The 26,255-nt window shown below is 41.6% G+C and overlaps 1 protein-coding gene across 7 annotated transcripts in view; it reads left to right on the top strand.

Moving 5' to 3' along the window:
* Nucleotides 1-10,761: 10,761 nt before the first annotated feature.
* usp22 (ubiquitin specific peptidase 22) overlaps nucleotides 10,762-26,255 on the top strand; it is a 115,828-nt gene continuing 100,334 nt past the window's right edge. Inside the window, exons 1-2 of one of the 7 annotated variants that reach the window (XM_041207002.1) lie at nucleotides 10,925-11,033; nucleotides 18,254-18,382. Coding sequence is in view for 3 of the 7 variants with exons in the window: in XM_041207001.1 (XP_041062935.1) it covers nucleotides 10,914-11,033 (120 nt within the window). In the remaining 4 variants the exon portion in view is untranslated. Of the gene's footprint in view, nucleotides 11,034-11,801; nucleotides 11,820-18,253; nucleotides 18,383-25,318; nucleotides 25,416-25,842; nucleotides 26,027-26,255 lie in introns of those variants that run through there. The other 6 variants (XM_041207003.1, XM_041207001.1, XM_041206999.1 and 3 more) reach the window with 6 other exon arrangements.

Consider the following 26,255-nt stretch of genomic DNA (forward strand, 5'->3'; position numbering starts at 1 on the left):
TAGATTTAAAAATAATGGAAATAGGTGGGAAAAGGAAAGTCTATATAAATTATTGGAAAAAACAAAAGGAAGGGGGAAGAAACGGAAAGGGCGTGGGGATGGAGGAGGGAGTTCAAGATCTAAAGTTGTTGAATTCAATATTCAGTCCGGAAGGTTATAAGGTGCCTAGTTGGAAGATGAGGTGTTGTTCCTCCAGTTTGCGTGGGCTTCACTGGAACAATGCAGCAAGCCAAGGACAGACATGTGGGCAAGAGAGCAGGGTGGTGTGTTAAAATGGCAAGCGACTGGGAGGTTTGGGTCTTTCTTGCAGATAGACCGCAGGTGTTTTGCAAAGCGGTCACCCAGTTTACATTTGGTCTCTCCAATGTAGAGGAGACCGCATTGGGAGCAGCGAATGCAGTAGACTAAGTTAGGGGAAATGCAAGTGAAATGCTGCTTCACTTGAAAGCAGTGTTTGGGCCCTTGGACGTTGAGGAGAGAGGAAGTGAAGGGGCAGGTGTTGCATCTTTTGCGTGGGCTTGGGGAGGTGCCATAGGTGGGGATTGAGGAGTAGGAGGTGATGGAGGAGTGAACCAGGGTGTCCCGGAGGGTGTTGGTGTCGATGAGTTGTTGGAGCTTGTGTTCCTTTGCACTTGAGAGAAAGAGAAAAAGTTTCTTGTTGAGGCATCGGATTAGACTAAGCCTCCGCATTCAAAGGATCACCCTCCGCCATTTCCACCAACTCCAGCTTGATGCCACCACCAAACACATCGTCTCTTCACCACCCCCCCCACCCCCCCCAACCGGCAGCATTCTGTAGGGATTGTTCCTTCCGGGACACCCCGGTCCACTCCTCCATCACCCCCTACTCCTCAACCGTGTCCGGCCCATCTCCCGCGCATCCGCCGTCACGCCTTCTCCTCCCTCCTAGAAACATGATAGGGTCCCCCTTGTCCTCACTTATCACCCGACCAGCCTCCATGTTCAAAGGATCATCCTCCGCCATTTCTGCCAACTCCAGCATGATGCCAGCACCAAACACATCTTCCCTTCACCCCCCCGGCGGCATTCCATAGGGATCGTTCCCTCCGGGACACCCTGGTCCACTCATCCATCACCCCCTATTCTTCAATCCCCACCTATGGCACCTCCCCATGCCCACACAAATGATGCAACACCTGCCCCTTCACTTCCTCTCTCCTCACCGTCCAAGGGCCCAAACACTCCTTTCAAGTGAAACAGCATTTCACTTGCATTTCCCCCAACTTAGTCTACTGCATTCGTTGCTCCCAATGCGGTCTCCTCTACATTGGAGAGACCAAACGTGAACTGGGCGACCGCTTTGCAGAACATCTACGGTCTGTCTGCAAGAAAGACCCAAACCTCCCAGTTGCTTCCCATTTTAACACTCCACCCTGCTCTCTTGCCCACATGTCTGTCCTTGGCTTGCTGCATTGTTCCAGTGAAGCCCAACGCAAACAGGAGGAACAGCACCTCATCTTCCAACTAGGCACTTTACAGCCTTCCAGACTGAATATTGAATTCAACAACTTTAGATCTTGAACTCCCTCCTCCATCCCCACCCCCTTTCCGTTTCTTCCCCCTTCCTTTTGTTTTTTCCAATAATTTATTTAGACTTTTCTTTCCCCACCTATTTCCATTATTTTTAAATCTATACCTTTTATGCCCTGTTAGTCTTTCCACCCCACCCCCACTACAGCTGTACCTTGTGTGTCCTGCCACCCATTCTTAATTAGCACATTCGTTTAGATAATATCACCACCTTCAACACCTCTTTGTTCTTTTGTCTGTGACATCTTTTGATTATCTGCTCCTATCAATGCTTGTTTGTCCCTACAACCACACGTACCCCCTCACTTCTCTCCCCCCACATCCCCCACCCCCACCTTAAACCAGCATATATTTCACCCCTCTACTAATATTACTCAGTTCTGTTGAAGGGTCATGAGGACTCGAAACGTCAACTCTTTTTCTCCGCCGATGCTGCCAGACCTGCTGAGTTTTTCCAGGCAATTCTGTTTCTGTTTTTGTTTCACATAAACACTGTGACTTGTTAACGTCTTGTTAATTACATTGTTAAGGTTTGTTAATGTCATTGTTAAGGTTAAGAGAAACAGATGACGTGTCTTTGAATATATATAAATAGGGAAAGGGGCTGTCACCCCCTCATTTAATAATTTTAGTTTATTTTATTAGTTTTGATTCTCCAAAAAGAGGCTATAAATATGCAATTATTTCTCTGCGTGTTGCTGTTTCCCGTCAAATGGAGGGAGGGATGATATTTTAAAGGACTGGTAACCACTAAATTGAAGTTGACTTCAAGGATTCCAGAGATCATTCTCATTACTAAGTGAACTCATGTGTCAATGAGTTTGGCACCAAGTGGCCTATGTGCCGTAAACTTTCAATGATTCTATGTGTGGTGACTTGAGGCCCATATGAAGTGCACAATATTCATCTGTCAAGAAGACCAGAGCTATAGCAGAAGTATGAAAGGCGGTGTTTTTTTTGCATCACAGCTTGTGCCAGCGAGCTTACAGATAATATTCACTTGTATCTTGGTCTTTTTGGCAGTCTTTTGGAGGTGGTGATGGCACATTATGGAGTGGTCAAATGTTACTCCAGGATAGGTGGGAGTTGGGTCATGTCACACTTATTCTCCACAGAAGGTGACATTTAAAGTGTTGTGTGCCTTGCAATTTTCAAGATGGAATGCAGAGACAATGGACACTGTGTTAATCACCAAAATGAATAACCTTGTGTAAGTAAAAATCTTAAAAAAGCTGTGCCTATAAGAGCACATTTTTAAAATTCATCCATGGGTTACGGGCTTCACTGGCTGGGCCAGCATTTATTGCCCATCCCTATTTGTCCTTGAGAAGGTGATGGTGAGCTGCCTTCTTGAACTGCTTCAGTCCATGTGGTGTAGTTACATCCACAGTGCTGTTAGGAACGGAGTTCTAGGGTTTTGACCCAGCGTGAATGAAGGAACAATATATTTCCAAGTCAGGATGGTGGGTGACTTGGAGGGGAACTTCCAGGTGGTCATGTTCCCATCTATCTGCTGCCCTTGTCCTTCTAGACGGTAGTGGTCGTGGGTTTGGAAGGCCCTGTCTAAGGAGCCTTGGTGAATTCCTGCAGTGTATCTTGTAGATGGTATACACCGCTGCTACAGTGCGTCGGTGATGGAAGAAGTGACTGTTTGTGGATGTGGTGCCAATCAAGTGGGCTGCTTTGTCCTGGACGGTAAAGAGATTGATAATTCTGTGATGAATATCTCAACTTCTGACTCCCCAAAGGCTGACCAGCATCTGCAAGGCACAAGTCAGTAGTGTGATGGAATACTCTCCACTTGGCTGGAGAGTGCAGCTCCAACAACGCTCAAGAATCTTGACAAGCTGGACACCATTCAGGACGAAGCTGCCCATTTGATTGGCATCCCAGTCAACATTCACTCACTCTACCACAGGAGCACTGTGGCTGCAGTGTATACCATCTACAAGAAGCACTGCAGCAACTTGCCAAGGCTCCTTTGACAGCACCTTCCAAACTTGCGACCTCCACCACCTAGAAGAACAAGGGCAGCAGTAGAACACCACCACCTGCAGGTTCCCCTTCATGTTACACATCATCCTAATTTGGAAATATATTGCCATGCCATTAATGTCGTTGGGTCAAAATCCTGGAACTCCCTCCTTAACCCCACTGTGGATGTTTCCAAACCACACAGACAGCAGTAGTTCAAGAAGGTTATTCACCACCATCTTCTCAAGGCAATTAGGATTGGGCAGTGAGCACCACATCCCATGAATGTGTTTCAAAAATTCTGTGGTGAGGGGAAGAGAGTTAATGCCTCAAGTCCAACATGACTCCTCCTCGGAATTGAAGGAAGTCTCTCTTCAGTTCCGAAGAAGAGTCACACTGGACCCGAAATGTCAACCCTGCCTTTTTCTCCACAGATGCAGCCACACTTGCTGAGTTTTCCAGCACAATCTCTAGCAGCTGCAGTATTTGTCTTTATTTAAAAAATTCTTCTTGGTGTCCTAGTCAATATTTATCCTGAAGCCAATATCACTAAAAAACACATTATCCAGTCATTACTGCATTGCTGTTTGTGGGACCTTGCGACGTGCAAATTGATTGTTGTCCTTCCTACATTACAACTGTGAGTACACTTCAAGAGTGTTTCATTCACTGTAAAGCATTTTGGGACTTCCTGAGATTGTGAATGGTGCTATACTATTGCAAGTTATTTATTTTACGTTCCCTTATCTGACAGTCATGGCTTAATTTGAAGCAGTACTTTGAAATAACCATTTCCATTCCATTTGATATGTTATACACATCTATAAGATGCCCTGTCAGATAACTCCCTTCAAGGTTGAAGAATACAAAAACAAAAAATGCTGGAAAAACTCAGCAGGTCTGACAGCATCTGTGGAGAGAAAGACAGAGTTAGCATTTCGAGTCCATATGACTCTTCTTCAGAATTCTTCTTGAAGAATGTCAGGTTCATCTAACCTATCTGGACAACTCAGCATCTGAGACAAAGGATCATCAGCCTTGTGGCTTTCTCTGCATGACTTGCAAGGATTTGAATGTTTCCTGTGAGACTCAACCAACAAGATACCAGTGACTCCATCTACGAAACTGTTTAAGAAAAAGGCAGAATGTCTAAGATTGACTATGCTTTTTATACAATGTTTATTATCCAATGCACACTTCTTATCTGATCCGTGAAGGTTGGAGATTGTTTTGTCAACATGATACTAAAGAATCTAAGATAACTTTCTTGTGCATAAACCAGTTGCTTGAAAAATATCTGAAGCAGCCATGTGTACTTTCATGGTCCTTGAATGGTAGCTGTAGCCATGGCAACCACCTGCTTGCTGTGACTGCCTCTAGAGAAGCTACACAAAAAAATCACTGTACCAAGGTAAACCCGTTACTTCATTCATGTAGCACAAAAGTCCCACAAATGCATTGGGGGAAAGTGTTCATGAAGCTGTCAAACACCATGTTCACTTGTGAAAGATTGTATAACTTGCTCACAACTTAGTTGCTGGTGAGTAAAAATCTTCATGATTGCTACATGGCTGTTCTTCATATTTGGTATCTTAATTTGCCTATGTGACAGAAGCCATTATATGTGAAAGTAATTAATTGTGTGTGAGGCACCTTAAAATATCCCTGAGGTATTACAAGGTGCTATATAAAAGGAACATTCCTTCTTTCAATTGCCTATTTCTAAATTATTCTGTTTTAGAATTGGGTCTTTCCTGGAATATGCAGTAATCATGACCTAGACACTAAACATGGACCATCCTTTGAATTGTAGTTATCTTAGGGGTGTTTACCAGTATCTAAAACAGGTTGTTTTTCCATTTATCTTACATTTAAAATTTCAATTCCTGGAACTAAAAGTCATACTCCTAAAACGTATGAATCGTGAAATTAGATATTTGTATCAAACCAGCTCCAGTTCCAAGTTTGCATTTGTTCTTACTGTTAATAAAAATCCCTTTGCATCTCAGAATTAGAGAGAACTGGCTCATGTTGACTACTTACCACTAAATCAAGTTCTTATTTAGTCTGGAGGAGATGAATTGCAGAATAATGCTGCATCTCCTGCTGGCTCAATATAAGTGAGGATATTAACTTTGAAGATGGCTCAAGGAAGAGGCAAATTAAAGTGAATATCTGTGTAAACTGTGAAAAGACTGGTAGAAGAGTTAAACTACAAATTCACAGTCTTGAATGGTGCTGCAAAAGTCTTTCCTTCCATTACTTGAAGCAGGGACTTTTGGCACATCAAATGTAAATTGAAAACAATAAGCAATCAGTGGTCCTCTCTTAGCTTCGTAATGGAGACAGTGAATCTGGTAAGATTGCAGTTGTCCCCATTAGAGATATAAATTATTCATGTGGGTCCCAGAATCAAAGGAATGTTATGTAAGTAAATTAATTTGGATTTCCATCTGGGACATCCCAGGTGTGCCACAATGCTGTGGGGCTATATTGCAGAGAGTTTTTGTTGGTTTTGGGTTTTATTTCTGTGATTCCTCACAGAAAGGGGCAGTTGGCTTCTGGAACAGACAGTGAGAGAAAGCTGTTGGCAGCTGCAGTTGAAGACTGGGCCAGGAGCTGTAAAGCAGCTGTAGACCAATAGCAAAGGGTTATCAGAAGCCTGTTTTCTGATGTGGAGTCAAGAAGCAAGATTGTAATGAGGCCCATTCCTGAACTGGGGAGTCCACAATTGTGTGGTGCTTAAGGAGAGTCAGAGGGTCATCTAGCCTCTAGTGGAAGGACTGGAAGAAATCTCATACATTGGAGGATAGCAAGAACACTGAGGAGAAACAAAATGAATTCCCAAAAGCTGTGGCACACCTTGGTTTGGTAAATGAACGCTCAAGATTCTATAAAGCGTGGGAAATCTTAGGTGGAAATAAAAATAGAATGGGAAGCATTCTGTTGGTGCACAGTAAAAATTTTTCAATGTGAAATCTTGTGGCATAATTCCTTCGGTTGCTAACTGGGAGTTTAAGTTGCTTTCAAAAAAGCTACCAGTCTCCACTGAGATCATAACAGGTTTTTAAAAAATTAAGAATTTTGGGGAAGCTTTAAACATGACAGGAGGTCAATCACTGGGTATTGCCCTGTCATTTAATTTAAATTCATATATCTTCCCTTGCCTAGCTGGTTCTCTGTGAAATCAGTTGATCATCCCTTGATATTTCAACAAAAATGAAATACTGTGGATGCTGGAAATCTGAAATAAAACCAAAAAGTACTGGAAATATTCAGCAGGTCTTGTAGCATCTGTGGTGTGAGAAACAGAGTTAACGTTTCAGATCTGTGGCCTTTCATCAGAAGCTGGAAAAGTTAGAAATTCATGGCCCAGATCTTGTGGTCCCAATAGCAATGAGCACTGAGAAGCTCACCACAATTGAAGTCCGCAACAGCTCTGCAACTTCAGGTGATCTCCCTTATGTTGAAATCCAGAAGTTCTGGCTGAATGGGCTATAGAGGTGGCCATGCTGATGGTTCTGCTGGGATCTGTCATTTGGAAACATGGGTTAATTGCCCAGAAGTTATACAACTTTTTAAGTATATTTTTTAGGGCTTCACCTAGTGAGTGCAGACTGAGAAATGTTGGGGGATGGGGAGCTGGGGAGCCAGGAGAACGGGGAGGTGAGGAGCTGGTCTGGAATCTGGGTGAGGCTTTTGAGGAGGAAATGAGGTGGGGGTTACGGGAGGGGACGTGTAACTAAAATTTATAAACAGCTACATTGTGTCATCAAATAAGAAATTCTAAAGAGTCAAGAAACACTTACTTGCCATTGAGCTGAAACAGACCTCAAGGAGCATGTCATCAGTTCCTGACATCAAAAGGGGGCATACCTTTGCCAGCAATGCACCACACTACTTGGTCTTGGCACTGGCTTCGCCTTTGGACCCATGCTGCAGCTGGAGAACCAGGTTCAGTCAGTTTCAGAGCTGACTGCAAAATCCAGGCCAATAGACTTTGAACAAGTGAAAGTGGGGAGTGTGGGAAAAAGAACAAAAGGGCAGGTTTGTAATAAGGTGGACAACAGGAAAGATTAAATGACAAAAGAGTTCATGGTGTAAGGTCAAAGGGAGTGGTGATAGGACAAGTCAGGGAACAAAAGGTGTATCAAGGAGGTGTGAATGGCAGTATCATAAATAGCAGCAATCCAGAAGGAAAAGGAAAAGAAATGAGAGAAAAACCAAAACAGCAAATGAACAAAATGGGAGGAGAGATTACAAAATACAATTGTTGAACTCAATGTTGAGTATAGAAGGCTGTCAAATTCCCAGAAGAAAAATGAGGTTCTGTTCCTCAAGCTTGCATTGAGTTTCATTGGAACATGACAGGAGGCCAAGGACAGAAAGGACAGAGTGCAAGAAAGTTGGGGAATTAAAATGACAGGCGACTGGAGCTTAGGGTCATGGTTGCAGGCTGAATGGCAGTGTTCTATATAGCCTTCACCCAGTCTGTGATTGGTCTCTCCAGTGTAGTGGACACTGTTTAATGAGCAGTGAATATGTTAAATGAAAAGAAGTAAAGTAAATCATTGTTTCACCTGGAAAGAATATTTGGGGTTTTAACAATGAGCAGGGAGGTGGCAAAAGGGCAGCATGGAAAGGTGGAGGGTGTTGTTGGGGGTGACTGTAGAGTGGACAAGGGTATCATGGAGGGAATGTTCCCTTTGGAATGCTGAAAGGGGAGGGAAGATGTTTTTGGTGATGGCATCACACTGGATGTGGTGGAAATGGCAAAGGATGATTCGTTGAGTATTAAGGCTGGTAGTTGGAAGGTAAGGACAAAGGGTGGAAGGTGATGACAAAGGGAACCTTATCATGGTTCTGGGAGGGGAAAAGGTGAAAGCAGAAGTGCACGAAATGGAACAGACATAGTTGAGGGCCTTGTGAATATCGTTGGGGGGAATCCTTGTTTGAGCACAAAGAGAAACATATTGGAAGCATTAGCATGGATGGTCGCATCCTCAGAACAGAGACAGAGAAACTGGGTGAATGGAATAGAGCTTTTATAGAAAGTTGGGTGTGAGGAAGTCTGGTCAAGCTAGCTGAAGGTGTCAGTGGGCTTATAGTGAACATTGGTTTTTAGCCTATCCCCAAAAATGGTGAGAAGTGAAGGAAGGGAAAGGAAGAGTTGGAGTTAGACCATTCGTACGCAAGAGAAAAGTGGCAATTGGAAGCAATGTATTTGAAAATGCAGTCATCTATGTACCAGAAATAGAGGTGAAAAAAGGGCACTTGGTAGGACTGCAACAAGGAACATTCAGCATATTCCAAAAAAGACAAGAATGCTAGGACCCATGCAGGTATTCATAACAACAGCTTTTATTTGGAGGAAGTGAGCGGAGTTCAAGAAGTTATTCAGGCAGGCAGAGGGTGGATGAGGACTGGTTGGCCCTACATTCAAGAAAGAAGTAGACAGCTCTCAGAGCCTCCTGTTGGGAGATGAAGTTGCAGAGGGATTGAACATCCATGGTGGAAAAGGAAATGGTTGGGGCCAGGAAACTGTTGAAGGTGACAGATGGCACAGATGTAGTTGGGAAGAGACTGGACAAGGGAGAAAAATATAAGTAATTGGAGCAGGAACAGGCTAAAACAATAGGCCTACCATGACAGCCCTGTTGTGGATCATGGAATGGAGGTAGAAGTGGGTCGTTCAGGGTTGGGGGAACCATGTGTTTGGTAGCTTTGGAGGGAAGATTTCCAGAGATGGGGTCAGTGACAGTCCTGGAAACAGTGGCTTGATGTGCAGTGATGGAGTCTGCATGAGTAGCAGCTACTCCTGGCCAAAGAAATGGGTACAGAGGCATAATTAACAAAATAAGAGCGTCATGCCAAACTCAAAATTCATTGAAGGGGATGAAGCTCAGGCTTCTGCTTAGGATAGAAGGGCAAGATGGAGAATAATACATTTCTAACTTTTCTCAATTCAGTTGAAAGGTCAGACCTGAAACATTGTTTCTCTCTCGAGAGAACATAATCCCTAACCAAAGAAGCTGAAATGATTACTCAGCTCAATCGCCATCCACCCAGAGACAAAAACAGAATGCAGCCTCTTTTAATCCCAAGGGGGCCAGACACTCCCAGCGCACTGCTTGAGTTGCTCCACTATTGGTGGTCATCTTTTGGATGAGATGTTAAACTGAGGTCCTGTTTGCCCTCTCAGAATAAAAGATTCCACAATACTTTTCAGAGAGTAGGTGTGTCTTCCCTGGTGTTCTGGCTAATAATTACCCCTCGGTCTAAACACATTTTATTTGGTTATTACCTCATTTCTGCATGTGGGAGTTTGCTCTACACAAATTGATTCACTGGCTGTAAAGTGCTATGGGACACCCTTCCTTTCAGACAAAAATAATCCCTAAACTACTGGAAACCCCAATACAACTGAGAGAGGAAATGCAATGAGATAAATGAAAGAATAACTAAAAAGATGCAAAGGGCACATTGGATGATCAAATGCCAGACGTTGGCATCTGCAGTAGGCTCAACCAACGGGTCACGATTATTCTGGAAGGCAATGTTGAACCCTGAGATCATGGGAGAGACACAATGAGGTGCTTCAAGGTGGTGGCAGGGGAACTCCTGTGGGACAATAAAAAGATCTGGTGGATTCAGTCCGGGACCCCACTGCGCAAAGCAGAGACCTGCAGTTCGATATTCATTAGTTTACTGAGGCCCCCCCAAGATAATTATAGAGCTGCGGGCATAATATAGGGAAAACTTGCCAACTGGCGAGGCCCTAAAATTCTGAGGCCGCAGCTCTGTCCGTAAAGCCTTTAGCCTCGGCCCAGCCGCCTACAGGAAACCTTAGCAACAGGAACCGGAAGTAGCGCGTGCGTGCTATTCAAATCGTTCAACAGTTCATCCCCGATACCGGCATCGACGGATGATGGGCAGCTCGATAACCAATCACAAAAACGTCCTGACCAAAGGGCCGGGGCTTGACCAATGAGAATTGAGACTGTGGGCGGTACATCTGGTGAGTACGGCGAGTTTGATACCCTCCCCCCGCAAGTAGAGCAATACCGGTACAGACGAATAATTGACAGCTCCTTTGACCAATCGTACAACCATTTGGGCAAAGTGAACCGGTGTTTGACCAATGAGAGTATTGTGAGTGGGCGGAACTTCCTGCAGTGCGGCGAGTTTGCTTCCCTCCCCCGCAGCGCTATCGCCTGACGACCATCATCCTTTGCCGACACTATGGGCTTTTCTTCATATAAATAATCGCAGCCGCGACGGCGGCGGGCGGTGCTTTGGGGGCGGAAAGCGGCGGAGGAGGAGGCGCGGGGACAGCTTGCGGCCCGAGATTGCGCGGTGGCGGCAGGGCTAGTGGTGCGGCTCCTGTCATGAGTCCGGCCGGGTGCTCCCATGTGAACAGTTTTAAGGCGGACAATTGGAAGCAGAGCCTGCGAGTGATTTACCAGTGCTTTGTGTGGAGTGGGACTGCGGAGAGCAGGAAAAGGAAGGTAAGGGCCGGGCTGGGGCAGGAGCTGGGCTAGGCATAGCTAGGAACTCTCCAGGGCAGCCTCAGAGGAGGGGGAGTCTCTCAGTTGGGACAGCGAAGAGCTTCTGACACTGGCACAGTAATGACAGAGGTACAGGGGGGGAGGCTCTCACTGGGACCGTGAGGGGCTGTTACAAGGGGAGGAACAGAGGTGGAGTCCGTCACTTGAACGGTGATGGGTGAAGATGCAGGTGGGGTCTCCCTGACACTAGGGGGGCTGAATCATGTAGGAGGGCTCACTTATGAGGGGAGGTTAAAATATGAAAGGTGATGAATGAGAGGGGATAGCAGTAAATATATTAAAATGTAGAAGGTTTATCCGCAGTACTGTTCGAAATTGATTCGTGACAAGGTTAGAAACTGATAAAAGGTCAGGTTGGGACAGATGCCAGAAGTTTTTTTGTGCATAGTGATTGATCCTTGGAATGCTCATAAGCTGGTTTGTTCAAGAAGCCTTTGAAGAATGGGAACCTTCAAGAGGGTGATCTAGGTGGGACACATGGCCTCCCTTATTTGTATTTTGCGACTGGCAATGGTCTGTACTTCCAGCAAGACATGGGCTTAATTGATGGCTTTTAGCACTATTGTGGTCAAACAACCATTATTGTGCTGGCTTATGCCCAGTACAACAAGGCGAATTTGTACTCTGTCCCTGTGGATTGACTTGCATCAACCCAACACCGCCAGGGAAATTGGCATTAGGCTTTACAGGAATACGTCTTTTCAGAATAGCAGGTTGGTGCAGTTGGTAAGTTGGAATCTGTGCATATTTGACATGACAAAGGACAGAGTTTCTAAGTCACTGGGAAGCCCTTTTGTCAGAACCTTTTTTGTGCACCTAATAGTTGTAACAAGGTGCAATAGGAATAATGCCCTTCAATGGGGGCAAACTTTCAACAGTAGTGCAGTAAAAAATGCATTTATCCATTATATGGTGCTCCAGAATACCTGTACTGTGGGGATCTATCTGCGCGCAACAGCACAGTATATGCAGAGGTACGGTGAGGAGAGCTTGTGATCTAACTGGGTTGCGGCAGCATATGCTTCAGGAGGGGTTGCATGTAAAAACAATCTTTATGCAGCACAGTAAGGTAAGGGATGCCTATACTATCAGATCTCATGACCTTTATAAAAAGTCACTGCCTTAATCTGGCAATGTATGTGCAGGAGAGGTGATGTGTAATCATCAATATGTATGTGGGATGACATAATTCCAAGAAAGTATCTTGCAGTCACACCATATGGGCACATCAGGAAGAGATTCCTGCCCACATAGCATGGGGATGGGTACACATAGTAGGGCTTGTTGATATTCAGTAGTTCAACATTACCAGGGAGATGAAATGTAATCTATACTGATCTATTCCAACAATGCACCAAAAGGCGTAAATGTATAAAAAAATTAGAACTTTGTAGATATATGTAACAGTGAACTTCCAGTAACATTAGATTTTGTACATGCTATAAATTAATAGCAGTGTTGTGGTTGCTTTTATCTCTCTTCCACCTTTGGAGCACCTACCCTGAAACAGGAAACCTTACTGATTTTATATTTTTATGTAAGTGTCATGGGTAGATATCCATTGTATTTCACTATAATGGAGTGCTCCAACTTTTTTGTTTTGCTCTTTACCTCGCATCTCCCACCCACCCACCCATTATGTATCTCGTGCCCTTTTTTCTGTGCCAACTCAGTGCCTCTTTCCCACTTCACAGTGGATCTGCTAAGAGAATGCTTTATACATTTCCCTACCTGCTCCATGAATAAAGATTCTCTGTAACCTATATGCTGCACTTGTGTAGTTTCTTCCTACACCCCTTTACAAGTCAGTCCTAATGACGTATCCTGGATTGTACATTATTTTTCATGTCATGTTTTTTTATCTATTGAGAAGGAGGTGCTTCTCGTTTTATAGTGTAATATATGAGAGTGTCAGACTAACATTTATATAACTCTTCCCAGTAGGCTCCTCCATAGCAGCCAATTGACTGGTGCTTTGTGACAATGGAAGGTGGGTGGCCAGTGTCTGTGCTGTGGGGGCATTTACTACTCTAATGTTTTTGAACCTGATTGTATTGAAGCTGGCTTTTTCTTTTGGGTATTAGCATTTCCATCTTAATATTTATTGACCACTTTAAAAGAAGACTTCGCTATGGAACATAATAGCTGCTATTTCATCACTGACAAAATTTCACATTCTGCTTTTCCTTTTTGGGGAAAGCCATCTTTGGGACAGTACTTATGTCATATTTATGACAATACTTGCTAAATCAGGAACTTTGGGGCTGTGAAAAGTGTGGCATTTCAGAAGTTATGTCCAAGGCTGTGTTTGAATGCCATTTATTTCCTCACCTAATCTTTGCTCCTTCTTAAACAATCAAGTTACCCAATAAAAATGATGGAAGTGTAATTTGTTAGCATGCCCTTTCACCATAGGAACTTGGTATCGAACCAAAAGCATGCTGAAAGCTACCTTATGGTGCTAGCTGCTGAAGGCTTACTTAAATTGAGCTTGGGTGACCTCAACTGAGTTTCTAGTAGATGTTGGTCTTCAATATCAAAGTGTTGATTTGACATGTTCATTCATGTTTAGACCGGCTGGTATGGAAAAATTCTCATTCATGCAGCCGTGGTTGTTTTCTCTTGGGGATCCCACTCTGTCACTGGCCATTTCGTACATTGTTGAGCAGGGACAATACAAACAAATTGAAGAAAACATTAAATGAATTGTGGGCGCACATTCAACTTGGAGGATATGGCATGGTTGACATTACTGAGACATGGGTTAAGACTGTCATGACTGGGATATAAATACACTTGGTTATACAGGAAAGTTGGGGAGAATGGTGGTGGGGAGGACTAGCCATTGTGATGAGAGGAGAGAAGTGAAAGGCCGGCAGGCAGTGGATACTTTATAGGTGGAATTAACAAATTGGATCGGATTTAAGACTTTAATGGGAGTTGTGCTTTGTCCCTCTTGGAGCAGGTGTGAAGTGACAGATTCTATAAATGCAGAAATTAGACAAGCATGTAACAAAAGTAGAGTGGTTTTAATGGGGGACTTTAACTTCAGTGTACATTGGGATGAGCAGACCAGCACACATGTCACAGGTAGTTCATTTTTTATGTGCCTGGGACAGTTTTCTGCAGTAACGTCTCCTAGAACCAACAAGGTGATGAGTCATATTCATTTAGTAATGACCCAGATTTACTTAACATCCTAGAGATGGATGAACATTTATTTAATAGTGATCATAATATGATCGAGTTCAATGAAGTGTTTGAAAGGGAGAAACACAAAATGGCTGAAGGTTCTAGGTTTAAGCAAAGCTAATTTCTATGCAATGCGATAGAGACTGTCCACAGTAAACTGGACAAAATCTGTTAGAGTAAAATGATGAATTGGCGGGAGGTGTTCGAAAATGAATGTGATATAGAACCAGTTTATTCTTTGAGCTGTGCTTGCCAAGGAAGGACAACCAAAAAGGTTAGAGACAATGCAAGTTTTAAACTGATAAGAGAGCTCACATAGATTTGTGAGGTAAAAGCAAAATACAGCTGGAAATCTGAAATAACAACAGAAAATGCTGGAAAAGCTAAGCAGGCCTGGCAGAATCTGTGACGAGAGAAACAGAGTTAACGTCGAGTCTGTATGACTTCTTCAGAGCTAAAGAGAAGTTTAATGATACGTAAACTCCTTAGATTAAACTACAAGGGAAAATTACATAAATTAGGGTTGTGTTCCTTGGAATATAAAAGGTAAAGGGGTGATTTGATCAAAGTTTAGGATCTTATGGAGAACTTGGAAGTTAGGTAAAGGGGTGATTTGATCAAAGTTTAGGATCTTATGGAGAACTTGGAAGTTTTTATCTAAGCTCATTCAACTTTTTTTAGCTCTGAAGAAGTCATACAGACTTGACGTTAACTCTGTTTCTCTCTCCACAGATGCTGCCAGACCTGCTGCGTTTTTCCAGCATTTTCTGTTTTTATTATGGATTTGTAAGGGGTAGTTGTGCCCGGTGAAGCTGATCGAATATTTTTGAAGAGGTGACTGAAGTAGTGGATAGGGAAATGCATTTGTTATTTATTTGGTCCTCCATAAGGTCCATTTGATAAAATCCCTGATAACAGGCTGTTAGCTAAAATTGAAGTTCAAAGAATTAAAGGCAAATTATTGATCTGACTAGAAAATTGGTTGAGTGGTAGAAGACAGAGTGGGGATAATGCATAGGTACTCTAATTGACAGGATGTGAATAGTGGTGTCCCACAAGGATCTGTGTTGGGCTCTTAATTACCCATTGTATTTATTAACAACATAGAGGGCCACAGACCCAAATTTGCTGATGACACTAAGATGGATGGCATTGTAAGCAGTTTAAGTGGAAGCATAAAATTAGAAATGTTGGTAGACTGAGTGAATGGACAAGACTGTGACAAATGAATGTTAATTAGGCAATTAAATAGGCAAATGTGAGGTAATCCACTTTGATTTTAAAAAGCTTAGAACAGGGTACTTTCTACATGGTGGAAAACTAGAAACAGTGAAGGTCCAAAGAGACATGGGTTCCAGGTACATGGGTCATTAAAATGTCATCAGCAGAGAGACAAAAAATCAAAAACGATTAATGGAATTCTGGCCTTTATTGCTCGAGGAATAAAAATGAAAGGGTAGAAGTCATTCTACAACTATACAAAGCTCTAGTTTGATTCAAGGTACTTTAAGCAGTTGTGGGCACTGCACCGTAGGAAGGATGTATTGACCTTGGAGGGAGTTCAACCTCTGTTTACCAGAATGATACCTGAACTCCTAGGATTAAACTACAAGGGAAGATTACATAAATTAAGGTTGTCTTCCCTGGAATTTAGAAGGTAACGGGGAGATTTGATCGAAGATTAAGATTATGGAGAATGGAGAGCTTAGAGAAAAATTATTTCTGCTGATTGTAGAGCCTCTGACTTGAGTGCAGAGTCTAAAAACTAGAGCCAGACTTTTCGGGAGTGAAGTTTGGAAACTTCCTCAAACTACAATTGAAATGTGATCAGTTAATTTTAAAACTCAGATTGATGCACTTTGTTTAAAGTTAAGGGATACAGGGCAAAGAGGGGTATACGGAATTAGGTTGCAAATCAGCCATTATCTCATTGAATAGTGGAATAAGCTTGAGGGGTTAAATGGCTTAATCCTGTCCCAATGCTCCTATCTTAAACAATTTATATAGCATAAACATCCACTCCCTTAAAGAAAAAAAGGCTTGGATTTATATCATGCTTTCCATGACCACCGACCATCTCAGTGCTTTATGACCAACAAATTGCTTTTATGTGTAATCACCACTGTATTCTAATGTGGCCAATATGCACACAGCAAACTCTCTCAAACAGCAGTGAAAATGACCAATGTTTTTGTGATTTTAGTTGAGGGATAAATATTGGACAGGACCTCGAAGATGACTCCCCTGCTCCCTGTCAATTGTAGTGCCATAGGATCTTTTACATCTACCCAAGCAGGCAGATGGTACTCAGTTTAATGTTTCATGTGAAAGGCAGTGCCTCTTATTGTCCAGTACTCCCTCAGTGCTGCACTGACATTTTGGCCTTGATTGTTGTGCTCAAGTCCTGGAGTGGGACTTTGACCTCTTGAGTCACAACGTTCTGTCTGAGTGCCAACAACTGAACCATGGCTGACACCATAACATTGTAGCTGTGGTGTGTACTACCTATAGGATAGATAGAACTGCACCCTTGGCAGCACCTCTCAAACCTGTGACCTCCACCAGTTCAAAGGACTCTGCTCAAACCTGTGACTACCACTTAGAAGGACAGCAGATGCATGGGAATAACATCACCTCAAATCATTCACCATCCCAACTTGGACATTTATCATTCCTTCATTGTTATTTGGCCAAAATCCTGAAGTGCTCTGACAGCGCTGAGTGAATATCTTTATCGCATGGACTGCAGTAGTTCGAGGGTGGCCAACCACCACCCTCACAAGCACACTTAGGGGTGGACAGTAAATGCTGACTTTGCCAGTGATGCCCGTAATGAAAAATGGAAGGCATCAGCTGCTGCTGGATCCATCTTGTGAATCTTGGGGTCACTTTTATTTCTTGTGGACATTGGTGTCTTGTATATGGGTATGATCGTTAAAGTCCTAAAGCAAGTGCTTATTGGTGACCATTTCTGTATGACTGGGGATTATGGTGTCCTTATGCTGTTGTGTTTTTGTGCTTTTCAAAAGTAAGTGCACAATCTGGATGCTATTCTGGCGAAAAAGCAAAATATATCTAATTATTGGGCAGTAGATATGTGGTTCAGGTGGATAAAGCATTTGGAATACTGTGCTTCGAAAATAGAATATTTTTGCACCTTGTACATACTGGCCTGCTGACTATGATGTATATGTTTGCAGAGTGTTCTTTTAATCGCAGGTGATCTAATATTGTCTCGGGTTTTCGGAACTGAAATCAAAAACCTGAGGCTTTTTTACTGCTGTTGTGGTGCAACTTTTCAGCTTTGTCCCCTTTTTTTTGGCTTCTTAAAATCTTCCTGTAAACACAGTTGTAGGCAGGTTAAATGAACTGTATATGTTGCTCATGAGCCAGGTACGTGGAGGTGTGCAAAAATAGCCCAGGATAATTGTTCTTTTTTACGTCGAAGCACCATGCCTCCATTCTGCACTTCCTTGATTGAGGCCCAAGGCTGTGAACAATCGGACACTGCATCCTATAGTTCCATGTAGAATAGGTTATTTGCCATGATGTTCTGTAACCTCCACTTCAAAAGTCACTTTTTTATTCGCGCTTTCCATGTAGAGGCAACTATTAAATCGCATTGATTTAGATAATATCTGCTAAGGTTATATTCTTGTCAGGGTTTGTGTTTTTACTGGAAACATGTTGATTTTGTAAGGAGCCTTTTAACACTTATTTGTCCTTTTTTTAAAAAAAGTGTATAAACTGGTTTGATGCTTTACTGCTGGAAAGTAAAATCTCAGAACAAGGAGACTGTTGCTGTGGGAATGTATTCATGACCACCCGAGAACCTCTTGATGTCTCTGTCTCCCATTCCCTGGTCAAGTTTTTTTTTGTCTGCAAACCAAATGAGTGAAAAATCCAGGCTTGTCAATTTGTTTGCTTTATTTGGAATGCACCCTCTCTCTCTTTCTCTCTCCCTGCAGGGTCATGCCCCATTTATCTAATTCTTGAGAGCTTGGGTGCAGGTTGACAGAGGAGCCTTCAATGGTGTGCAGGGGTACTGCTGGAATTCAACCAGCTAAAACTATGCTGTTTGCTGATTCAGAGCACTGGTAAGCTTCCTGTTGCATACATAGTTAGCATTACTGTCTCTTTTGGACATTAGCTTTCGGAGTTATCTGGATCTGAGCAGGGAGAATCCTTCAGTGACCAGGTTGCATTTAGTGAGAACAATTTTCAACAGTGCTTTGGAGAAATATAGACTAACCTCTTCAGGCATTAGGTTGCTGAGTTTGTCTGTGGCTGTAATATTTTGTAGCTGTTGTGACCTAAAGGGACCTTGCTAACTTCTCTTCTCTTTCTCTCTCTCTCTCTCTCTCTCTCTCTTTTCTCTCTTTTCTCTCTCTCTCTCTCTCTCTCTCTCTCCCCCCCCCCCCCCCCCCCCCCCCCCCCCCCCCCCCCCCCCCCCCCCCCCCACCCCAACCCCGACACACGTTACTAGGAGTGTTTTTCCAGGCATGTTATTCTGCATGGAACGTTTGTGTGGGGCTGGCCCTTATCTTTTTTCCTTTACTGAGAAACCAAGATGAAGTGATGAGGCTCATTATATAGCACACAAATATGCTAAACAGTTGTCTAACAATGTTGTTGTGTAAAATTTTCAATTTCTGATGTTGCCATATGCAAGGGTAACTAGAAAGCTGCACATTGGTACTCAGGAGACCAGCTAATACATTATTAAAGTGAAACCTTCCTTTACCTATAATCCTGAAGCTGTAATCTTCTAGAAGGCCTGTGTTGGATTGTATTGGGCATTAGTTTCCCCAACAGGTATATTTGCCAGTCCACAGTGAGGCCTATTTTAGGAAAGAGTTGAATGGAATGCAGTTCTTCATAAAACACTCAACATAGCTCTTGATGGTGAAGACTAAAACGTTGTCGAGATGGAGTTGAGGAAGGATCGTTTATCAGGAATGAGACAAGGTGGGAAGTGAGTGACAAGGTGGGAAGTATTGTAACAATATGGGAAGTAAAATGAGTGGGAAAGATGAAGTTACTGTCTCATGATTTGGCTGACTCTTACTTTCACATCTACCTTTGTAGGTCTTTGAACCTTATGCTTTATTATTGTTGTTTTTTGACTTTTCACTGGCCTGTAACTGCAGTTGACTTCACTCCCCCCCCACCCCCGCGCAAACTGCTTAGTTAACTAATATTCTGACATGTTCTATTAGTACAGTTCTTAAAGCTGCCAGAAAATGAACAAGATTTGCAAGCATCTGTATTTATTGTAATTGGAAAGCAAAAAGTAATAAGTAAATCTGTTCTTAGTTTAAGTTTATCACTGATCTGTAATATATCACACTGAGTATTTTAATTAGACCCATTTTCTACTCCCCATGTTCCTGGTAACCTGAAAGAGAATTGCAATAATTCAGTTTGGATTTCTAGTTTCTGTTTAGAAATCTGATAGGTGTCTTTAAGACAGCCTCCATGTTCAAAGGAGACCAAAATTATTTTGTTCCATTTAGTTCTGAACCTGAACAGTATATCCGCAATCACTGACTTTTATAAACCCACGCACTACTTGGCTTTAAGTGTTGACTTTAAGGACCTGCTTTCTTTCTCTAGCCTTGCATACTAAAAGTGGCAATTATTTCTCCTCAATATGAACATATGAATTAGGAGTACGCCACGTGGCCCCTTAAACCTGTTCTGCCATTTAATAAGATTGTGGCTGATCTGATTGTAACCTTAACGCCACATTCCCTCTTACCCCCTATAACCTTTCACCCCTTGCTTATCAAGAATCTATCTACCTCTGCCTTAAAAATATTCAAAGGCTCTGCTTCCACTCTCTGAGGAAGAGAGTTCCAAAGATTTTTGACCCTCTTGGCAAAAAAAAGCTCTCCTTATCTCTCTCTAAAATAGGCAACCCTTTATTTTTAACCAGTGACCCCTGGTTCTAGCTTTTCCCACAAGAGAAAGCATCCTCTTTGCATCCATCTTGTCAAGACCTTTCCAGGATCTTTTATATGTTTCAATCAAGTTGCCTCTTACTCTTCTGAATTCCAGTGGATACAAGCCTAGCCTGTCCAACCTTTCCTCATAAGCCAACCCGCCCATTCCAGGTATTAGTGTAATAAACCTCCGAACTGCTTCCAATATTTTTACACCGTTCTTTGACTATGAAGACCAATAATGCCCGCAGTACTCCAGATGTGGTCTCAATAGTGCCCTATACAACTGAAACATAACCTCCCTACTTCTGTACTCAATTCCCCTCACAAATGATAACATTCCATTAGTTTTCCTAATCACTTGCTGTATCTGCATACTAACCTTTTGGGATTCATGCACCAGGGCACCCAGATTCCTCTGCATCTTGGAACTCTGCAAGCTCTTACATTTAGATAATATGCTTCTTTATTTTTCCTGTCAAAATGGATGGTATCACACTTTCCCATGTTATACATTTGCTAGATTTTTGTCCACTCACTTAACCTATCTATATCCTTTTGTAACCTCCTTATGCCCTCGTCACAACTTACTTTCCTAACTATCTTTGTATCAGCAATAAATTTAGCAACCATACCATCGGTCCTTTCATCCTAGTCATTTATATAAATTGTAAAAAGTTGAGGTGCCAGCACTGATCCCTGTGGCACACCACTTGTTACATCTCGCCAACCAGAAAATGGCCCATTTATGCCTACTCTTTTCCCTGTTAGCTAGCCAATCTTCTGTCCATGCCAATATGTTACCCCCTGCACCATGAGCTTTCATTTTCCGCAATAACCTTTGATGTGGCACGTTATCAAATGCCTTCTGGAAATATAAATACAGTACATCCACCAGTTCCTCTTTATCCACAGCACGTGTTACTTCAAAGGATGTCAATAAATGGGTTAAACATGATTTCCCTTTCACAAAGCCACGTTTACTCCGCCTGATTACCTTGAATTTTTCCAAGTACCTTGCTATAACATGTTTAGTAATAGATTCTAGCATTTTCCCTATGACAGATGTTAAGCTCACTGGCCTGTAGTTTCTTGCTTTGTCTCCATCCCTTTTTGAATAATGGAGTTATATTTGCTATTTTCCAATCTAATGGGACCTTCCCTGAATCTAGGGAATTTTGTAAAATTAAAACTAACACATCAACTATCTCACTTGCCACTTTTTTAAGACCCTAGGATGAAATCCACCAGGATCCGGGGATATGTCAGCCTGCAGCTCCAACAATTTGCTTGGTACCACTTCTCTGGTGATTGTAATTTTCCCGAGTTCCTTCCTCTCTATATTGAAGGCAGATGCAAAATACCTGTTCAATTCATCTGCCATCTCCTTATTTTCCATTATTAATTCCCCAGACTCATTTTCTATAGGACCAATGCTCACTTTGTTAACCTTTTTTAAATATCTACAGAAACTCTCACTGTCATTCTTTATATTTCCAGCTAGCTTTCTCCTGCACTCGAATTTTCCCTTCCTTATCAATTCTTTGGACACAATTTTTTAAATATGTAATCTCCTGACCTGCTGTACATCTGTGAGCAATTATATGCTTTTCCTTTAAGTTTGATACTATCTTTAACTTTTTTAGTTTAGGGGATGGTGGTTCCTCCCCTTGAAGTTTATCTTTCTCGTAGGAACGTATCTATTCTGTGTTCTGAAATATCCCCTTAAATGTCTTCCACTTCATCTCTATGGACCTATCCCTTAACCTAGTTTGCCAGTTCACTTTTTAGCTAGCTCTGCTTTCATTTGCCCTCATAGTTGCCTTTATTTAAGTTTAAAATAATATTCTTAGACCCACTCCTCTCCCTCAAACTGAATGTAAAATTCAATCAGTATTATGATCTCTGCTACTTAGGGGCACCTTCACTGTGAGGTAATTAATTAAACCTATCTGGTTGGAAAATATGAGGTATAGTATAGCCTGGTTTGTGGTTTTCGCTAGAACATGCTGTTCTAAGAAACTGTCCTGAAAACAGGCCTATATGATTTTTTTGTTTTCCAGTCTATATGTAGATTAAAATTCCCCATGATTATCACTACACCTTTCTGACAGGCTCCCATTATTTCTTCCTTTATGCCCTGTCCTACCATATGGTTACTGTTAGGGAGCCTGTACAACACTCCGAGTAGTGACTTGTTGTATTTATCATTTTTCATCTCTATCCAAACCGCTTCTGCATCTCAGTTTCCTGAACTTGGGTCATCCCTCTGTATTGTGCTAATACCATAATTGAGAGAGCAGCTACTTCACCTTTCCTAGCTTCCTGTCATTCATAAATGTCATGTACCCTTCAATATTCTGTCACCCTGTACCCATATCTCTAAAATGGCTATCAGATTGTACTTATTAATTTCTATTTGCGCTATCAGTTCATCTGTTTTGATTTGAATGCCACATTTATTCAGATACAGAGCCTTTAATTTTGTCCCTTTTAGTATTTTTGTATCCTCTAGCATTATCTGCTGATTTACTTTTAGATTTGTACTCAGTTCCATTTAATTCTGTGACAGGAAGGAACAAAAATTTGTAGAAAAATACCAGGAAGTTGAGATTAACCCTGACTCTAGTAAGAAATAAGGGGAAGGAGTTGGGAAAGATTGTCAAGAGAGTGATGAGAGGCTGGATTTGAGGGAAGGATTGCCTTCCAGACAGATGACCTTCCTGTTGTATCTTGTCCAGGAGTGAGAGATGCCGTGGCAGTATTCTTGTCTTGGGACAGGAATTGTGGCGAGTTGTTTGTTAAGAAAATTTGCATGAAAGAGGAAGCAAAGATTTGGAGGGAGATCCATTTGAGAGTGAAGAATGTAAATGGATGAAGGACAAAAGTTGAGTCCTGAAAGAGACAGGTGGGAATCGTTGGTTATACTAATAAATTAAGAACCTGGGTTTCTGAAGAATTTGAAAGCTGAGATCGCAACGAGATCAACCATGATCTTATTGAATGGCAGAGCGAGCTAGAAGGATCAAATGGCCTACTTCTGCCCCTATGTTCTTATGTCAGATTTTGATTGTTCAGACAGAGCATGCACTTTTTCCCCCCTCCTTGTACCAGTGGAAGACCAGAGGTTGTAAACACTACATTTCATCAAGCTTTTTCAGATCACATTGTTAAAGTGGTATAATCAAGATTGGCTGGACTTGGATGATGAGTGAAAGATGTTATTGATATGAAGAGGGGAAACTTAGGAGAGCTGAAAGTTCTGGGAAACTTCAGAGCTAATGGAAAAAGAGTCAGAGGATGAGCCATCAACTAAAGCACTGCAATTGAGAGAAAACTAAATTGGCATCAGTATGGATCTGATGATAAACCCTAAGATAGTAACTTGTTTAGAACATACACATAATAGCACCCCATTAAATTTGTACATTACAGATGTTCGGAAACATTTCTAGCTTAGTGCACTTTAAAAACTATATCTTGAAAGTGATTGGAATGCTTTTAAATCTGATAAAACAAAAAGCAGGCAACTGCTACATTGTGTTTGCTGACGTAGAGTATGATGCTGCACTTTTATTAATGGTTAAATTTGGTGACTTACAAAGATCAGATATGTCAAGTTCCATTTTTGTTGTTGGATTGTGGATTGTAATTAAAAAAACCTATATTTTGGGATTGCAATTCTGCCTGTTTTATTGCAGGAACTAATGTCCTTAAGTGTTATCCTTCAGGTTTTATTCAAAAATCCCTGCAAAATACATTGCTGCCAGATTTTGTTGCAAAACATGTGCCAGTTAAGCTGCTTGATGACTTGCTCCAAAGATGAATCACAGCTGTGAATGTTCCAAAGTGATCTGCAATGGTGTATATACAAGTATTTACTGGATTTCAGTGGTCGAGTAATAGAACTGGATGTTGTATCAGACTTGGAGAGAGTGGTTAAGTTGCCTCATTAGAGATGTGGTTAATGCGATCCACTTTGGGATAAAGAGGAGGAATTTAAATTTCCTAAGTAACTGGTACTAAGGGTAGTCTACAATTGGAGAACAGAATGCCCCTGGAGTATCAGCCCTTTGATCTCTGATTTACAGCAATTATAAATTTATATCTTGACATTAAAGATAGATTGTGAAGGTGAGACCAAGTCATGTAGTGAATGGTGGCTGTAGATTTCCATGAATATTATCCTCTCCTACAGAGTTAATTGGGAAAGCAAGGAAGAGCTCCCAGGAGATGTGCTGTCTGGCTGTGTGAGGTGGGATGGGAGGGAGGACAGGAATGGTATGAGCAGGTTGCTCTGTGGGTTGGGATAGGTCTAATGGACAATCTGGCTTTTTCCTGCCTTTTTTAGGCATGTCTATATTTTACAGTTTTTCCCATATTCCTTCATGGTACCTAGATATTGCTAGCATCTCTTGAGATGCTCAAATGCTTCACCTACAATGAATTACTTTTAGGTCCAGTCCAGTTGCTGTTGTCAATGCATTTTTATTAAGAATGCATGGTAACATAATTAGCAGTCTTTTGAGTTTCTATTCCATTTTATTGATCTTGCTGATGTTCTTTTCATCTGTGATATTGTTCCTGGGTCATCGGTTGCCTTCCATTACTTGCTGGATGAACTATCCCAAGGAGTCTGTTTTATAATCATGTAAAGCAGACCTAATATCGAATCGAAGTGTAATGACTGATTCAACTTTGTCACTGACGTTAAGAATGTAAAGGCAACAGCTGTTATAAGATATAGTAGCTCTCTGCCAGTCAGAGGATATACTGTTTTATAATGATAAAGATGTTTATGCCATATAGGAGTTAACATCAGGGCTGCTGATGGTATTCTGGGATTTTTACTACTGCTTGAGGATTAAATTGAGATTTTTTTTTTGTATGTTTATTCTGTGACAACCAAGAATTTGATTTTCTTTTCCTTCTATTTGTATTGCTTATGTATTCAATTTATTTTTATTTCTTTTTTAAGGCTGGAAATACACAGCAACATGATATGAAAGATGAATCAAATGTGATTAGATAACATGTATTTAGAAATACTGGTAAGGGGAGTGTGCTTTGCCAGTAGTGGGTGATGATCTTGGAGAGGAAGGTACCACAGGTTTGTAGTAGTGAGGTCATTTAATCTGACATCACTATGGAGAGGATTTGACAGAACGTGGCCTGACAATTTGAGGTTTGACACTAATATTTTCCTGGTGTTCCTCAGTACTGAGGGGCAGGGTATGGATCTAATTGCATTTGTGGGATTATCTCTTGTTTGTCAGCACTGCTATATTGTGCTGATTCCATTAACTTGCTTATTTATATTTTCAAAATAACAACAATACTGGTGTTGATTAGAGACTTTCTATACTTCTAGTATTCACTTTTGGGGGAAAAAAAATTGAGTGAAAAAATGAGGAAAGATTTTGCCTCAGTTTAATGCATGCTCTGAAGTTTATAATCTATAAATTGGCATAAGCTACAACAGGTACTTTGTACAATTTGTCTTTGTTTCTTATCTTGCACACTTGCACTTATAAAAATTTTCTGTGAATATAAATACATAAAAGCCCAAAAATAAACTTTATCTAAATACAGCTTTTGAAAATTGTCTTCAGATCACTTTTTTTAAGGTGCGGGGAGAGAAACACTGGTTGTTGCTGGAGTCTTGAAAGAGAAGCATCATATCATTTGAACTAAATTGTGGCTGTTGCAGTACCTGCATTCAGCTGGCAGTCACTGCTCTGACCAAGATTTCAAGTTCAAACCCTGGCTTTGGGGAAACATGGAAACCTTTTTTAGGTAAAATGTATTTATTTAATTATGAGACACGCTATATAATTGAATGGATATAGTTAGTTATTGCAAGATAGATAATCTTTACAATTTTCAATTTAAAACCTTATGTTGGACAAAGAACAATTATTGGAAAAGTGGTGATAGCAAACAAATGTTTTTTAAATTACTCATTTTGTTTTACAAACCATGATACTGTTTACATGATTGCCCATTCTAAGATTTATATTTTGCA

This window comes from Carcharodon carcharias, chromosome 15, assembly GCF_017639515.1.
Source record: "Carcharodon carcharias isolate sCarCar2 chromosome 15, sCarCar2.pri, whole genome shotgun sequence".
NCBI classification, from domain to species: Eukaryota; Metazoa; Chordata; class Chondrichthyes; order Lamniformes; family Lamnidae; genus Carcharodon; species Carcharodon carcharias.